Source organism: Camelina sativa, chromosome 16 (assembly GCF_030686135.1).
Source record: "Camelina sativa cultivar CO46 ecotype springtype chromosome 16, ASM3068613v1".
NCBI lineage: Eukaryota > Viridiplantae > Streptophyta > Magnoliopsida > Brassicales > Brassicaceae > Camelina > Camelina sativa.
Window position 1 is genome coordinate 6,396,830 of NC_141895.1, and position 18,478 is coordinate 6,415,307.

General features: G+C 31.8%; 2 protein-coding genes across 3 annotated transcripts; both read left to right on the forward strand.

The window, feature by feature from the left end:
* The first annotated feature begins 1,893 nt into the window (after positions 1-1,893).
* Positions 1,894-7,113, forward strand: LOC104750061 (uncharacterized). Of its 2 annotated transcripts, none has more exons than XM_010471792.2 (19): positions 1,894-2,186; positions 2,409-2,512; positions 2,609-2,695; positions 2,776-2,851; positions 2,937-3,011; positions 3,090-3,143; positions 3,361-3,420; positions 3,498-3,614; positions 3,836-3,930; positions 4,034-4,242; positions 4,594-4,691; positions 4,776-4,879; positions 4,970-5,132; positions 5,291-5,413; positions 5,564-5,646; positions 5,847-5,979; positions 6,070-6,108; positions 6,280-6,350; positions 6,457-7,113. In XM_010471792.2, the coding sequence occupies exons 1-19, from the start codon at positions 2,148-2,150 to the stop codon at positions 7,067-7,069; spliced, it is 2,343 nt and encodes a 780-aa protein (XP_010470094.2). In that variant the 5' UTR covers positions 1,894-2,147; the 3' UTR covers positions 7,070-7,113. The 2 variants fall into 2 exon arrangements, 1 of the variants encoding a protein (XP_010470094.2); XR_015584557.1 differs by having other exon boundaries at positions 1,916-2,186; positions 5,241-5,413.
* Positions 7,114-12,916: 5,803 nt separating this feature from the next.
* On the forward strand, positions 12,917-14,960 carry LOC109129454 (uncharacterized). Its single transcript, XM_087492517.1, has 2 exons — positions 12,917-14,499; positions 14,952-14,960. The coding sequence occupies exons 1-2, from the start codon at positions 13,885-13,887 to the stop codon at positions 14,958-14,960; spliced, it is 624 nt and encodes a 207-aa protein (XP_087348643.1). The 5' UTR covers positions 12,917-13,884.
* The last annotated feature ends 3,518 nt before the right edge of the window (positions 14,961-18,478 follow it).

Consider the following 18,478-nt stretch of genomic DNA (forward strand, 5'->3'; position numbering starts at 1 on the left):
ATATCAAAACCAATATAAGTACAACATCAGAAGTAGACACAAAGATCTCACAGTGTGCAACTTTAACGAAGACACATCATGATTTGAGATCGTCGCAGCCGCTGTTGAGATTTGTTATCACAGATTAAAACGCAAAACGGCGAAGTAAGGCGAGGCGAGGAGAGTGCACGGCGAGGGGAGGCAAGGAGAACGCGCGGTGAGGCGAGGAGGATGTACGGCGAAGCAAAGAGAGCGTGAAACGGTGAGGTGAAGAGATGAAGCAAAGAGGCGAGTGTTTTGATGTGAGGGTAATTTTGTCAAATTGTTTAATGACAAATGTTAGAACTGGAAGTTGTTGGGCCTACTAGTATTTTTGACTCAAAAACTTAAAATCATGGTATGCATGACAATTGCCCAAGATTTTATGTGTCTTATAAGAATTTCACTCATATCAAATATATAATTATATAATAAAAACTCTTATGTAAAATAGTGATTATTAATGGGGGATTTTTAGACAAATTTATTTGTGAAAACAATATTTTTTTTTTAAAAAGTTTAGGGCATAGACTACTCGCAAAATATTAATCTTAATATTAAAATATTCAGATAAAAATGATATATGAAAAGTGTCTTTAGTCAAGTGGTTATAACACCATTTTTGCGACCGATTCCATCCGAATTTGATTCCACTAAGTCGTATTATTGTGCGTAGTAGAGATTAGATATAGATTGGATCTTATCGATTCAATGATGACAAAAAAATGATATATATTTAGAAAATAATACATACTATTTTTAACGACGATATTGAACTACTTAATTTTATGTTAAATATGATACATACTATTTTTTAAATGTTGATGATGAATTTAAAGATGATACTACAATATCTCGATTTGAAAATACAATACTAATATTTTTTTATGAAAAAACAGTTAAATATAAAAGTCAATTTAAAAGAAAATAAAACAACATCTAAACCATATATGAGTAAATTACATTAGTTCTATATACTCTTGTAAGTTTGTGTTATTATTATTTTACATTATTAATGAAGCTATATATATACATAGAAATTATTATTAATTAGCTAAATTTTTGACAGGAAAAAAAAATAATTCTTTTAGAGTATTAATTAATTTACCAAATTTAAAATTAAAGAGGGTTTGATGTATAATCCAGTTTTCCCTTTTTTCATTTACAAAACCTATGTAATATTTGTTCTTTAGATCATATTTACTTAATAAAATAAAATAGGAAAATACCTTTACGGTATTATTATTTAAAGGGAGATTTTCAAAAATAGTCATTTTCCTATGATATTTTTTAAAATACCCTTTCATGTTGACTATTTTCAAAAATATCTATTTTTTATTAATAAAATCACTAAATTCTAAACCCTAAACTCAAAATACTAAACCCTAAACCATCAAAACTATATCTTAAATGTAAAATAGAGAACCCAAACCTAAAAAAAGAATTCTATAAATTAATTTAACATATTGAAATTGTGTAAAAGAGAGTAAAAATAAAAATGTTTAAAAAAGGATATTTTTGAAAAGGTATCCCAAAAAGGATATTTTTAACAAACTCTATTATTTAAAGGAGAATTTTTAAAAATACCCCTTTTCCTATATCATTTTTTTAAAATACTCAAAAATACTCCTTTTCTATGAATAAAATCACTAAATTCTTAACCCTAAACTCCAAATATTAAATTATAACCCTTCAAAACAATATCTTAAATATAAACTAGAGAACCCAAATTTTTAAAAAAATTTATTTAACATATTAGAATTGGGTAAAAGATGATGAAAATAAAAATATTCAAAAAATGGTGTTTTTTAAAAGGTATCCAAAAACGATATTTTTAACCAATTGTCTTATTTAAAACCCTTTTTATTTAGTATTTCAGATATTTTAAAATAAATGTCCTTCATTTTGTAGAATTTGCAAAATCTGCCTCGATTTTTCAAAAAAAATATCTAAGAACTCCGATCTCATTCTCTCTCTCTCTCTCTCTGGATCTCCTCTTCATCACATCACCATTGACTGATTTGATCGATTTGAGAGAGCTCCCACCCCAAAAAAATCGCCACTCCTCATCCTTTGATTCCCAAAGCCTATTGGGTTCTTCTACTTCTTCGTCTCTCTCAGTCTCCACCATGTTCTGGAAGCTCGCCTCTCTCTCTGCATCGTCTCCTGTGAGTTCAACAGATTCATCGTCTTCTTCTTCTCTTGATTCAGTTGGAAATGGCTCTTTAGTAGATTAGAAAATTATCATCTTTTTGATTGGAAAAAAAAAAACTTAAAACTTTATAATCGAGTGTAGACGCTACAGGCTAAAGTTGTGAACTTGTGATAATATTGGGAGTATTCATGAGTTGATGCTCATTGGTTTTGTTTGCTAATATACATATGTATAGGTGGAGTCGATACTAGACAAAGACAGTTTCACATTGGAAGAGCTTCTTGATGAGGAAGAGATTATTCAAGAATGCAAAGCTTTGAATAGCCGACTCATCAGTTTGTAATATTTTGCTCATTTTCCTTGTACAATAGTTTGGTTGTGATGTTTTTTTTTTACTTGGAAACGTGTTTTTGATTTGGGAGTATTGGTTTGTAGTCTAAGGGATAGAACTCAAGTGGAGCGACTACTGCGGTATGTTGTTGAAGAGCCTCAAGACGATGCTGATAGCAAACGTGCTTTCAAGTAATATGTTTTTCCTTTATTTTCTGAATGTTTTTGGTAATGCTTTATATACAGCTACTGATGGGTTCTTCTTCACTTAGGTTTCCATTCATCTCATGCGAGATATTTACATGTGAAATTGATGTTATTTTTAAGACTTTGGTGGAGGATGAGAAGGTATTTTCTATCATCATGTTTCTTTTTGCTATATTCTTATCACTGTGGTTGATCTCATTTGTTGTGGTCTCATTTTATTTTGCAGCTGATGGATTTGCTATTCGCTTTTTTGGAACCGAATCGTCCTCATAGTGCATTGCTGGCAGGCTATTTCGGCAAGGTCTCTTATTTTACTAGTAAGAAGTGTGTGTAAAGACCAACTGATTTTTAGGTTCTTACATGTCTCTATTTGATTTAGGTTGTCATATGTCTGATGATCAGAAAGACTGCCGCACTTATGAGCTATATAAAAGTAAGTAATGCTGCCACTCTATCATAGAATGGCTGATAACAATAATCTTTTCTTGCATTAGAGTTTGGATTATCTTTTGTGTGACTAAATTGTTCAGTTTAGCTTATGACAAATTCCATTTGATGCAACTACCATCGATTACATTGTCATACTCTGGATTGCTTTTGGAGATATTCTCATAGGCTACGTTTCTAAAAATAGCTTTTGATAATTTCAGGGGCATGGAAATGTGTTTAGCCAGTTGGTTGATTTAATTGGAATAACATCCATCATGGAGGTAAATGGTGGTCTGAGATCTTTTTCAGCTTGGTGTCACTTCATCTTTTCAAAGAAACTTCTTGTGACGTTATGTAGGTTTTGGTTCGCTTGGTTGGGGCTGATGATAATGTCTATCCCAACTTTCCGGATGTGATGCGATACTTGGCTGATAGCGATTTACTTGAAATGATCGTGGACAAACTAAATCCATCTGTAAGTAGTAAAAGTTTAGGTTATTCCAAAATAAAATAAAAAAGAGACGTGAGGCTCTATTTTTGATTAATCTTGGTGATCCAAAATTTCGTATAGTGAGAGGCTACCAAATAAGAAAAGTATAACTTTAGGATTTATCATTGACAATGTTTTCAATATCATTTAAAGTCTTTTCTTTATGTTCCCGTTTTCTGAGTGACAACCTTTGTAACGTGGATCAGAGTTCTCCTGAGGTTCAGGCAAACGCAGCAGAAACATTATGTGCAATTACTCGGAATGCACCTTCAGCTCTAGCTTCAAAACTCTCTAGCCCTGGGTTTGTTATCTTTGCTTTCATATTTGAGTGTCCACTGGTTTCTGCGGATATACACAATTATACAACAGTCTGACATGGCAAAACCTCTATCTTCTTCCTGCAGCTTCGTTTCTAGGATATTTGGTCATGCTATAGAAGATTCACATTCAAAATCCGGCCTAGTTCATTCACTTACTGTGTGTATCTCTCTGTTAGATCCGAGGAGATCTGCTGCTTCATCACCTTTCTTCAATTCTTTTAGAAGTCAACATATGTTTGAGTCTCCTGTCCCAGTGACCCAGGAGACTATTGGTGCTATGCTACCTAAACTCGGTAAGTTGGTTTCTGGTGCTACGGAATCTTCCCATGAAACAAGAAGATCATACTTTTATCTTAATTTGTGCCGGATGCACATGAAACAATCACATTGCAATGCATACGTTTTGTGATTATTTTTTTTTGTTTCTGCTGACCCATGACTCTATTGCTCTATTTGGTCTGTTCCATTTTGATTTATGTGGATAGTGCGAAATTGGGAGTTCATTAATTCCATGTTTGTTGGGATTTCTTGTTAGCCTTCCTTGGATATGTAGGAAATATGTCTTGCAAGTTTTGTTAAATCAAGGATAGACTCCTCAGTCTTCATTGTCCTTATATAACAAGATTTAATGTCTTTTGCTGCAGGTGATTTGCTTGTGCTTCTCAGTGTAGCGTCTGACAGCAAAGTCTTACCTACAACGTATGGAGAGCTGAGGCCACCTCTTGGAAAGCATCGTATAAAGGTCAGATCCTAAACTTACCCATTTCTGATAAGTGATTTGTACGTATTTTGGGTATTTACGCTGAATTGTTGCTCGTTTTTCCAGATAGTAGAATTCATTGCGGTTCTGTTAAAATCTGGAAATGATGCTGCTGGAACTGAATTAGCGTGCTCTGGAACAATTAAAAGGATCCTTGAACTATTTTTCGAGTAAGCTTCTACTAAACTTCAGTCAGACTCTTGATTTGGATTTTAGTTTACTTGAGAAGTTAATTAACTAAATACTTTCAACTTATGAAGGTACCCATACAATAATGCTCTCCATCACCAAGTGGAGAGTATAATACTTTCTTGTTTGGAAAACAAGAGCGAAACTGTGGTTAACCATATCCTTCGAGAATGTAATCTCATTAGCAAAATTCTTTCATCAGACAAAGACTCGGTTCTTTCTGGCAATAACCTGGTATACCATCTGTGCTTTTTCTTACAAAGACTTTTGTTGATTAGTAGTATATGGTTTTGTTTTGTGTCAAAATCAGCTCAAGTTAAGAGTTGTAGTCTTCTTGTTCAGATGATCATTAGGTAAACAAACATGTCTGCCATTTTTCTTCTGTGATGTAGCCTACCGTAGTTGCCACTGGGAAAAAACCACCACGGGCCGGATATGTTGGACATATCACAAGACTATGGAATAAACTTATCCAGTTGAGTGATAGCAATGGCCTGATAAAGACATCTCTTCAGGTTGGTATTACAACCAAACAATCTTATGTACCGTAATTTGTTCTTACATTAGATTCATCAAATGCACGCATAACGGGTCTAGCATTAAGAGTGCTCTCCTTTCTACTTTTGGTGTGTTGGTAACAAGATTTTTCTCTATTAAATCATTAGGAAAACAGTGAATGGAACGAATGGCGAAAGGGTGTTCTGAAGGAGCGCAACACTGTTGAGAATGTATACAGATGGGCATGCGGGTAATTTGATCAATTTTTTCTTTTTCATCACTATAAAGCATTGGTTCATAATGATAGATGTAGATGAAGTTTCTTATTCTTCTTCTGAACTATGCTAACCAAAACACAAATTTTCTTCTGCCTGATGAAGACCTGATAATTTTACAGTTTTTTAATATAATGGGAGTTGATATATGATCTTAAACCAATGTCACATACAGGCGTCCAACTACACTGCAAGATAGAACAAGGGATAGCGACGAGGAAGACAGGGATTACGATGTTGCAGCTTTGGCAAACAATTTGAACCAAGCGTTTAATTACAGAATCTATGGAAACGAGGATAATGAAGAGGTATTTTACTGCTAATAGTTCTTGAATTTCTTAAACGGTTTACTCGACACCAGTTTAACACTTTAACCCTTTTTTCTTCTCTGGTGTCAGGATCAGAATGCTCTCAATGCCCTTGATAGAGATGATACTGTAAGTCTTACTCACTTCTTCTCTTTTATTTTTTGTATATCGAAGAAAACTTTTAATATCGGTTTTCACAATATGATTTCATGGTATGTGATAAGGTGTAAGCCTGAAAGTATTTTTCCGTATTCAAAACAGTTTGTCAAATAGTGGACTTATTATTCATATTATATGCAGGATGCATACTTTAACGATGAATCTGCTGAAGTAGTAATTTCATCCTTGAGACTTGGAGATGATCAAGGAAGGTGGGTTTATTGAGTGTTCTCATATGGGTTGTTCTTTAACTCAGTCATCTGAACTACTGTTTTTATTCAACGAAGACTTGATCATGTCTCATTTTACCTGCTGCAGCTTGCTCACAAATTCGGACTGGTTCACATTCCAAGATGACAGGTTCAGCAACACGGCGATTGAAGATGTGAACATGAATGAGAACTCAAATGCCAACAATAGCAGCAGCAGTGACGATGAAGTCCTGGTTGGAGAAGAAGAAGACGATAACCTAACCGAGAAACCGAAGAACATCTCTGCAGACAATTTATCATCATCAGACCCAACAAGCATCGATGAAGCGTCTGAGATGCAAGTCACTAGCTCCAGTCTGAACCCATTCATCGATGTACCAATGCTAGATGTCAAAACCGAACCGGTTATTCCAAATGGTTCTCCAACATCAACTTCATCTGGAAGCAGCAGCAGCTCAGGACATAAATCACCTTCAGCTCCTGCAGTGCGAGCACTTTTCGAAGAGGATGTGGAGTTTGTGGGAGTGGAACCAGAAGGAACAGAGAAAGCAATGGAGCAAGCTTTAAAAGAAGGGATAGTCGGTGAAGCTGGACCGTTGAAGCGGAATATGGTTCAGAAAGTTTCAGAAAACGAAAACCAAGCGGAGAATTCGGTTGTGACAGAGTTCAACGATTCAAATTTCTGGAGGGTTGATCAAGAAGTTACAGTTTTGGAGTAAAAAGACATAAAAGGTATAAAAAAAAAAAAAAAACCATACAAAAACCTCGTACTGTTTTTTGTCTCTCTCTCTCACACACAGAAACTAAACGGAACATAGCAGTTTTTGTTTTGTTTTGTTTACAAGGCCATGACCCAATCACCATCTCTAGTCGAACAGGGTTTTTCTCTACATGTCAATTATTATTAATTCACGTCTTAAAAGCTTTCTCTGTTTTTCATGTTGTCTCTACTCTGTTTTTGGTATCTCTTTAATAATGGGTCTTTTCTTAAAGACAAGCTTTTTTCTTCTGGGTTTTTTATTTTTGAGAACAATGCGATTTTTTTTTTTTCCTTCTTTTTTATGAATTTTGGATTGTTTACGCAATTAGGACTGGTTAAAAACCATATCGACTTTTGTATTTACCGGAAACAAAAAAACATACATGAACGCTTTTCATGTTTGGAGAAATTAGATTATTAGTGTAAATCGTAATTTGACAGGAGATTTGATATTATTTTCAAAAGTCTGTATTTTTAAGGAAATAAAACGAGTTGGAATAGAAAAAGTCCAATTTTTTTTTTTTAATTGGACTGTTTTGATTTTCTAGTTGACACCTATTGAAACAGAACACACATCTCTATCGGAAAATAAATTTTCAATAAGCGATGCAAAAACAAAAGATATATTTATGGTATGCAATGTTAGTCAACGTCCATCAGACTTTCAATTTTGATATTGATCGTGGGGCGAGTATGTGTGTACTGAAGGCTCGTGCGCGCATTACAAAATGATATTAGAGTTCAATTCAGATAAACGTGTCGACTGTCGTCGAACTTTTTCTATTGGTCTCTAGTGAGAATATCACGAGATGGTTTGAATTTATGTGTTTCTACATGTGGAGAGTTGAATGTAGATGAATTAACCATTTTACACTACAAAATTAGTCATTAGTACGTATGTTTGAGATTATGTAACATGTGTATCAAACTATCAATATACAATTACTTCTTTTTTGGAAACTATGTATCAATAGATAATTTGGTCCGTGTGACCATGACTAGCTTGATATATGAATGTGGTAGACCACAAAAGTATCTAATTATTAAGAGATAATAAAGCTATAAACCTACAACAGAACTAGGTGATGTAATCTTGGTATTTGATTCGAGGACTGACGAACCATTGGATACATCATAAACGATTTAGCGAACAAAGTAAATCGCGAATACTATTTAAAGTATTTTCTTTTTAAAAAATAAGGAAAAAAAATCAATGTCATATTCGCAGTTAGATAGTATAATTTTATTTTTCAGTATTAATATTAAATTAATAAATAATATTAATTATCAAAAAAAAACTTCACATATGTCAAAATTGGGTCATGCATGATGTATGTAAGTCTGTTTTATATAGATTGGGCTCAAAATTCCATTGTTTTCTAGACAAATTATGATAGATTTTCTGACTATTTTAGATGGTGGTATAAACAACATTAATCTACGAAAAAGGTACCAAGAAACAACAAAAATCCAATCTCTTTTGTTCTTAAGAAAAATATTTATTTGTGAAGGATCCATAAGGAATTTGCCTAAACCGGATATGGTCTTGAAACTATGACGCACGCATGTCCCCCCGGTCAAAGATAAATTAAATCGATGCAGTAACATCTTATGAAAATTTAAGAAATCATGAATGTTATATTTTATTTAATATAATATATACAACAGAAAAAAAATCAAAAAATTAAATCGATATTTTTAAACATGACTGCTTTAGTACAGGATTTGTTTTATCTGCTGGATTTACCAAATTCATATAATTTACGGATTTGAAATTTGTACTATGTATTGAAGATAGGTTAAAATCAAAACATAAAACTAAGTAAATTAAATGTAAAAATAATAAAATATATAGAGTAAATCAAATAAAATTTTTATTATTATTTTACAACTAATAGATAACAGTAAAATTTATGCAAACATTTCCTCGTTCTGTACAACACCGGTAACTATCTAGTTAATCTTATTTCATTATGTCTATGCGGTCACTAATATCTTTAAAATAGTTGTATCAATAGTTTGCATCATATTTGCTCAAACTTGTCTTACCATTTGCTCAATAATTACTTAATAATTGCATAATTCTTAGTTTTTCAAAAATGTTGAACGTAAACATCTTAGAATATGTCATATATAGGTTAATAAATAAATTTTGGTCTGTTCTCGCAAACTGGATCGTGATATGATTATGAGCTAATACCTCATGAGCTGGCTCAGTTCAACTCGATATTCCATAAGCGCAAATTCTATTTTTGGGGTTCATTACTTCATTTAATAAATGAGTTATATAATTGAACTTATTGTAGATATTGCGACTTATGCGAGCGAACTTTAACGAACATGAGTTAGGTGTTTTTTGGAATTATATATATGTAGATACATATAACTCACTGATAAGATAACTTGATAAGAACATATTATATCATATAAAACATCTCAAGAGTTATATATCACCAGCTCTGATAGTTTTCCTTTTGCCTACTCCAAGAACATTGTTGGTTGGATTTGAACAAAACTTGGAGCATAACTGACAATAAGTGACAATGCAGATTCTGCATCATTATAATCCACTTGTATGCATTTACCCTCTTCCACAACGTTTAAATCCACTGATGAAAAATATCTCAACATTTTTGGGTCGATTCTTAGAAATTTCAACTCTCACTTCCATGATATGTTTAAAACTCTAGAATTAAAAATCATTAATTGATAGTTTTTTCATTAAAGAACTCTTAATGTTATTATAATAGATTTTTTTAGCATGGAATTAAAAAACGAACAGGTTTATTTCTTCTTTTTTATGGCTTCTGCTGAGGGAATTCAAAGCGTGCGCCTGCAGACGGGACAACAGTATCGGTGCTTACTCCAAGTGCTAATACACGGCAGATGGAAGGCGTGGCGGCAACTGGTGCGCCCAAGTTGATCACCTCTCGGGTTGATATCCTCCAAACAGATGGCGCATTCCGTGTTAAATATACGACCGAAGTCTTCGGACATAACCGGTTGGAGTTCTTGTACAGTACATAGCCCTCTTACAGAACCTCTGTATCAAAAACCACACTATAATACCTAAAAACGATATAACAAAAACCGCTAAAACAAAGGCGGTCGCCTTGTGTCCCAGAAGACGGGCAGTGGTAGTGCTAACTTTCATGTAAGGCATAGTTTCACAGAAAGAAAAATTTATAGTATATATTACGTGTGACTCGATCTGATTTTAGAGTGAGACTGAGAGAAGAGAAGAGAAGAGAAGAAGAAGTTTCAAAAACTAAAACACTAAAACGCGTTAGGTTGAGAGATCATTAGGTGGAGATGATTAACAGCTAAAATTGGTTTAAATCCAAAAAATTTGCACAAAAAGAGTTTAGTCTCTATTTGCAGCAATAAGTAGGATTCCAAGAAAGCTATATTTTTACTTCGAATGTTTTAAATTTTTAATTGATATCTATGTTAGTTTATTTTATTTAGGTTACATAAACAATTTGACCATAGGAAATATTATGGATATCTAAATCTGTTTTCATATCTTGATTTTTCATTCATTAACTGTAAAGTATACTGAGAATTTGTAAAAAAAATACTCTTTTTAATATACTTCTTGTCATATTTTTTTTTTGCCAGTCAATAAAATGAAAAACAAAATTTATCTGCCAAAAACAATTTCCGACATAATTCTCCACCAAAAAAATTTTCCGCCAAAAAAGAATTGTCAATAAAATTTACAAGGTTTTTATAAGGTTTTAAACGATTTAAAAAAATTATAAGACATTTATTAAGTTTTTATAAGTAGAAACCTTAAAAAAAAAACCTTAGAAAAGGTTTATAAAAACCTTAAAGAAACCTTAGAAAAGGCTTATAAAAACCTTTAAAAAACCTTAGAAAATGCTTATAAAAACCTTATAAAAACTTAGTAAATACCTTATAAAAATCTTAAATAAAAACTTTTAAAAACCTTATTAAAAACCATAGATTTAATCAATCTAAAGAAAAAATTAACCATGAAAATGTTAATTACGAAAAAAAAACCATGAAAATGTTAATTAGATACTTAACCATTTCCCATGTAATATCGCTTGATTTATTTGCAAATGTCCTCTTCATTATCACTACAATTTTCAGTTAGAGCTTTGTTTAGGTATTTTAGTCTTTTCTTATTCACAAGAGAGAAGTTATGTATATCCGTACATGTTCTTAACATCCATCCAAATATAAAAATTATATATATTAAGTGTGACTCGATCTGATATTAGAGTGAAACTGAGAGAAGAGAAGAGAGGAGAAGAGAAGACGAAGTTTCAAAAACTAAAACATTAAAATGCGTTAGGTTGAGAGATCATTAGGTGGAGATGATTAACAGCTAAACTTGGTTTAAATCCAAAAAATTTGCACAAAAAGAGTTTACTCAGTATTTGCAGCAATAAGTAGGATTCCAAGAAAGCTATATTTTTACTTCGAATATTTTAAAATTTAATTGATATCTATGTTAATTTATTTTATTTAGGTTACATAAACAAATTGCCACAGGAAATATTATGGAGATCTAAATCTGTTTTTAACATATATGAGCTTTTATAAATATTTCTAATTACAGATTTATCGAATCTTGATTTTTCATTCAATAACTGTAAAGTATATTGAGAATTTGTCCGAAATACTCTTTTTAATATACCTCTTTTCAAAATACCATTTTGTCATTTTTTTTGCTCTCTTTTAATTTTTAATGACCATTTTACTCATACGTGAAAAATATTTTAGTCAATAAAATGAAAAACAAAATTTTTCTGCCAAAAAATTTCCGACATATTTACCCGCCAAAAAAATTTCCGCCAAAAGAAGTTTTTTGTCAGAAATTTATCAAGGCTTTTATAAGGTTTTTATAAGGTTTTAAACGATTTTTAAAAAATTATAAGACATTTATAAAATTATCAAGAAAAACTTCACATATGTCAAAATTGGGTCATGTATTGAACTCATGCATGATGTCTGTTTTATATAGATTGGGCTCAAAAATTGATTGTTTTCTAGACAAATTATGATATACTAGAATTTATATCCGTGCATGCGTGGGATTTTAATTTAAAATATTTGTTGTCAGTATAAATACTTGAGCGCAAATATAATCATTCAAAATTTTGAGTATAAATCTATATAAACACTAAATTTACTTATTGTATACAACATATATATTGTTGAAGATAATAGTTCTTTGCTATATCTATTTGTGCAGGATTTTAGTTTAAATTTTTTATCAATAAGAATCATTAAATATAAATATAATCATTTGAAAATTAGAAAATAAATCTCTATAAACGCCATAATTATTTTATTAATTTATATATAGCATATATTGTCTAGTGTCATAATAATGTTTTCCTGGCAAATCAACAATATATCACGTGGTAATAAAAAATGACTTACGAACTTGACTGAAAGAGTAAACAATATGGTCGACACTTTTTATCCTTAGAAGAGTTTATTCAATATTCATATCCCATAAAAACATATTTTTAAAAGTTCTAACATCGAATGTCGATCATTGACCTAGTTATAGAGATCATTTAAATATATTGATATTCTCCATTAAATGCAAATATACAAAAATTTATAAACAATTTTAGTGCTATGTCGCTACGTCTGGGTTGTGCAAGTGCATCACCTAGCATAATAGAAATTCCGACCAAGTCAAGAATGCTTAGATGTGAAACAGTTAAACCCGACAATTAATATCCGTTCACTAATCCAAGTTATATATTTTTCTAAAATCTCATGTTCTATTTCAATAGGTGTCAACTAGAAAACTAAAACAGTCCAATAAAAGCCAACACCCCTGAAAGCTCCCAGGCACTAATATCGAAGCTTCTTTCCCTTCTTTGATTTCTGGCGCCGGTAGAGCTATGGCTCACCGGCGTCGAGAAATTTCTTTTGCCCTTTTAATCTTGCATTACTCTAGTTCTTTTGCTCTTTCTCTCGTTTATTTTGTTTCCTCTTTTGAAACCATTTCAAACCTTCCCTAACCTATGGATTTTGGTGAGATCTACAACAATCAACAATAAAAAGAGAAGATGGTGTCCTGCGATCTCCATTCTTCATCCCCAACTTGTATCACCTCTGCCCAAATCATCTATGGTGGAACCAATAAACTCTAGATCTGAGGTATTGTTCAGCCTCTGGTTCTTCTCCTATGCCTTTGTCGGGTTACACTGCCAAACACCGACCCTACTTCCATTGGAGATGTTTACTTCACCGCTAATTCCTCCTCCATCTCCGTATGACGGCTGCTGCTTCCCAAGCAACCTTTTGCCAGCCAAAAGAAACCTAGTATCCCAACTGGTGGGCCTATTCTCTTGTGGCCCGTTAAGCTTCCAGAAGCCCAGTCCGAACAAAGGTGATCCAAACTGCTTTATTCTAAAGCTCAGGTCTGTATTTACTTTTCTCTTGTCCATCCTTAGCCAATGTAGGTATCGTTTACTATCCTTTGTTCGAAGACTGCAAACGGAAGAAAACGCTCCTTTGTTGCTATGGTTGCACAAGATTTCTTTGAGAACCCTGCCATTAGATTGACCTAGGATATATGAACTGAGAGATTAAGCTTTATGAAAAAAGGTTTTATGTCCCCATCTCCCAATTATTTGAGAACCTTGCCTATAGAATCATCTAGGATTACTTCTCATGTTTTTAGAAGGATGAAGAAGAACGGCATTATGATCCCCTCTTCAAGGAGAGGTGATTACCAAAGCTTCTTCAGGCCTTATTCTGATTACCGAAACCACACATATGCAAATCTGTTATTTCAGGAAAGACCCCCATACACCTAAAAGCTTGAAACCCAAGTCTGATTTATTTTTTCTGCTGCAAACCGGCTACAAACTTTGTGTAGAACTTCTTAATCTCCATGGCCGCCGAGGACTTCATGCGAGAGAGAACCCACCTGTTATGTTACGGTCCTGCACTTATCCATTCCAAATCTTGGTTATAATAGCTTCACTTGGGACCTTGAGCTTGTCCAATGTATCATCTCCTTCATGCTTTCATGACGAGTACAAGCAACATGCCCTCATCACCATTTCCACACGCTATGATTTGTCTAAGCTGAACTCTCAATCCTCGACAACTGTAGCAATCAACCTCAACCAATGGAGCAACATCACCTTTGCTCAAACCCTTGTCAAAGCACTACCTCGTGTAGTTCTTCTTGTGCCGGCGAGAAGCACGTCTTTGGCCCCTTCACCAACGCCATTTCGTCTTGTGACACTGGCTAATCAGTCCTCCTTTGACTCGCTCTTGGAAGACTTGTTGATAATCCTTGATCTCACATGTATCAAAAAGCTTCATAACTTTTGGTTCAAAGCTCTCAAGAAACCATTATCAACTAACTGTTTTTATCCTAAGGTTTGTCAAAAAAAAAAAAAAAAAAAGAGAACCGTCCGATAAAAAAAAGGAAGATTCTCAAAAATAGCACTAAAATAAGTTTTTCCTAAACTTAGCACAATATCTCTAAAATTTCAAAAATAGCATCAATTAATATTTTAAAATTAAATCCTAAATTCAAAATACTAAACTCTACACCTCAAAACTATACCCTAAATGTGAAAATGAAAACCCAAACCTAAAAAACAAAATTCTTAAAATTAATTTTAAATATTTTAATGTTTAAATAGTGCTATTTTTGGAAATTTATGGAATGTGTGCTATAGTTGTCTATAAAACTTTTTTTATTGCTATTATAGGGTATTTTAAAAGAAATTCTCAAAAATAGCACCAAAATAAGTTTTTTTCTAAACTTAGCACAAAATCTCTAAAATTCCAAAAAAATCATGAATTAATCTGGACTTTTTCTATAGCACCAATAGCACCAAAAATTTGGACTTTTTCTATTCCAACTCATTTAATTTCCTTAAAAATACAGATTTTTGAAAATAAAATCAAAATCTCCTGTCAAATTACGATTTACACTAATAATTAGAAGTCTCAATTCTTTTAACAAGTCAGCAACTTTAATCTAATTTCTCCAAACATGAAAAGTAGGCATGGGCATAAAAACCGTACCCGAATACCCAATCCGGAACCCGATCCGAAAAACCGGGTTCGGGTTGGGTACGGGTTTGTCTATAAAACCCTATTGGGTTCTATTTTCTAATACCTGTGGATTCGGATTAGGGTCGGATAATACTCGGTACCCGTTTGGGTACCCATTAAACCCGAACATATAAACAAATTTATAATATTTATCATTAATATAATGCAATTATCCCAAAATTATGATTATAATTTTGAATATTTCATTTAGTTTTATACCTATATATCAAAAATAATCAAAATATCTAAACTATTTTGTTATGTAAGTCAAAATTTAACTAAATTTATTTAAATTTAGTTATATTTTTTTGGGTACCCGGTAGTTCGGGTACTAATCGGGTTCTAAAATTTGTAATCCAAACCGATCCGAACCCGATAGTACCCAAACCGAACCGAATCCATATATCTAAAAATACCCAATGAGTTCTATTTTTCTAAACCCGTTTACCCGAACCCGAATGAGTAATACCCAAATCCGAACGGGTTACCCGAATGCCCAGCCCTAATGAAGAGCGTTCATGTATGTTTTTTGTTTCCGGTAAATACAAAAGTCGATATGGTTTTTAAGCAGGACCAACCAGTCCTAATTGCGTAAACAATCCAAAATTCATAAAAATGAAGGAAAGAAAAAAAAAATTTGCATTGTTCTCAAAAATCAAAAACCCAGAAGACAAAAACTTGTCTTTTAGAAATCATCATTTGCTCGGTAAAAAAAGAAGAACGTCGCACTTTGGTCTTTGTATTATACATAACAAAACATTTGATTTATACTAATAGTTTTTGGATAATTAATTTTAATGACATTGTTAGTTGTTGTTTCCACATCATTAAGCATGCTATGCCATCATTCCTTTTATTCCCACTCATAATAATTCGTTTCAACTCAGGTTTTTTTTCTTTTTCTTTTTTTCGGATTTCCCACGAAATAATGTTGCTGTCACGAATCCTTGATTTTTTTTTTTAATTCATGTACGTATTTTTATGTTTTTTGGGTTAGTTGTTGGTTTCTAAGAAAAATCATACATAAAGTACTGGTCAGATCATACCAACCCATCATGCATCGCAAATAATACTATGTTTCTGATTATACAAATTTATTTCTTTGTCAGTTGAACAAATGTTTACTAAAGGGATTATGACGTTTTTAATAAACAAAGTTATAAATAAATAAGAGGTAATTACAAGATTAATAAAAAACACACATAATCACACGATACGATATTTTAGATTTTGCAGGGAATCTGAAAAACCGAGAAATTAAAATCTTTGGAAAATATCGTTGACCAAAAATATTGTTGATGAAAAGTGGATTAGGAAAAGAAAAAAAAGAGAGGAATGAATCTAGACCGATCGATCCACACGGGAGTGACGATAGAAACAAACCATACACGTGGCATAATAATTGGGGGGGGAGGGAGACATTCACGCTTAAACACACGTAACAGCCACGTCAACTTAACAACAAGACCGCTCCGAACGAAACAACACACGTGTCTTGTTGGGTCCTACCGCACGAACGCGACGTCTGTGCAACGTTATCGAAGATCTCTGTCTCTTTCGCTCTCTCTTCCTTTCTTTTTTTTTTTAACAAAATTTATACTCTAATTATATCTTATGAACTAAACTAATTTCCTTAATTATGTTAACATCATCACTCTCATATTTTCTTGTATTTAGTTTTTTTTTTAAACGTTTCATTTAGTTAGTTAAATTTCATTTAGATAAATATTTGTGAGTTGTTATAATGTAGGAGATAAATAGTAAAAAAAATTTGATTTTTTGGCCGTGTAATAAAAAATATGAAAATTAGAAGGTGTCACAAAAAAATGGATCGTGACACCAACCGAATCATCTTGGTTAATTTAATTTATATGGTTGGTGTATTTGATGTTATTGACAAAGACTCAAAATGTTTTTTTTGCCTTTTCGTTTTGGTACATCATACTATATTTAATAGGGTCTTGGATCTTGTGCGAGTGCTTTCTTTCTGTCTACACTTTGGTTAAATTAAATAAACAATTAACATTGTCATTAACAGCGTTTTTGCTAACCTATGTCTACATTTTTTGACTCTTTCAACTGTTTTAGATTTCAATGTCTAATTTAACTATTTTGGACTATCTGATCTATCGGGACCTTAACCAATTAATGAACCATTAATCATAATTTTCAATGTGTACGTGAAACATGTAAGTATGTAACTAGTTTGCAAACAAACTTCTCACATTTGTTTATTAAGTAAAGAAAAGAAAAACCAGATCTGCCAAACTAACCGTACCTATCAAACAATGTAATATATGGATGATATAATGTATCATGTCTTCCTTCTTTAGACCTAAGAACCGCCACAAAAATGATAAACTATCAACTTTTCAAAAACTTACGATTGAAGAAAAAGAGATTTGCAAAAATCTTCATGATCAACGAGCTATAAGATTTTATTATATATTATTTTACGTTCTTTAGAACAGCAAACTACAACCTTATATAAATTTATATCCTTAATCCTTTATATATTAATAGAAAAAGATTTTGTTGAAAATGTTAATGTGTCATCATCACAGCGATTTGGAAAGTTAATTACAATTAAGTATCTCAAGATAAACATATTTACAAAAATATATTATTATTTACATAAATGTATCATTAGAATATATATGGTAATATTTCTTTCTATTAGTTTTTAAAAATAAAAGACTTCATCAACTATTAAAATATATATATATATATAGTTAATAATTTAATTATCATTTTCATAACATATTTAATGATTTAAAGTAAATTACATTTCATAAATTATTAAAAACTTATTCATCTATTTAACTTTTTGAAATACAAAACTTATTTTCCGATTTTAAAAAATTTGATGACTATTCAAGTACTCCCTATATTACACAATTAGTGTCATTTTAACACATTTCACACAAATTAAGAAAATATTAGAATATACATATGCCCTTATTTAATAAATGTTTAATGGGTTAATTTAGTCATAGATTAAGGATAAAACTATAAAATATAATAAAAAGATTCATTGCAAATAGAAAATATTGCATTGGAAATGTAAAATGACACTCTTTGTGAAACAAAATTAAAATTCTAAAATAACACTCTTTATGAAACAAAAGAAATATATATTAAAAATTACTTATTACAATAATCTTAAAAATAAATAATATTATCACAATAACTAACATTATTTTCTACATTCATGGGTGAAATATATTTTTACACAAAATAATTAAACGTAAATTTGAATAAAATAAAATAAAAATTATGTGTAAAAATATTA

Coding starts and splice junctions, on each gene's coding strand:
- LOC109129454 (XM_087492517.1), top strand. CDS start 13,885: ATGCAAATCTGTTATTTCAGGAAAGACCCCCATACACCTAAAAGCTTG.
- LOC104750061 (XM_010471792.2), top strand. CDS start 2,148: ATGTTCTGGAAGCTCGCCTCTCTCTCTGCATCGTCTCCT. Junction 5,133..5,290: donor TTCTTTCTGGCAATAACCTG/GTATACCATCTG, acceptor TCTGTGATGTAG/CCTACCGTAGTTGCCACTGG. Junction 5,414..5,563: donor TGATAAAGACATCTCTTCAG/GTTGGTATTACA, acceptor TTAAATCATTAG/GAAAACAGTGAATGGAACGA.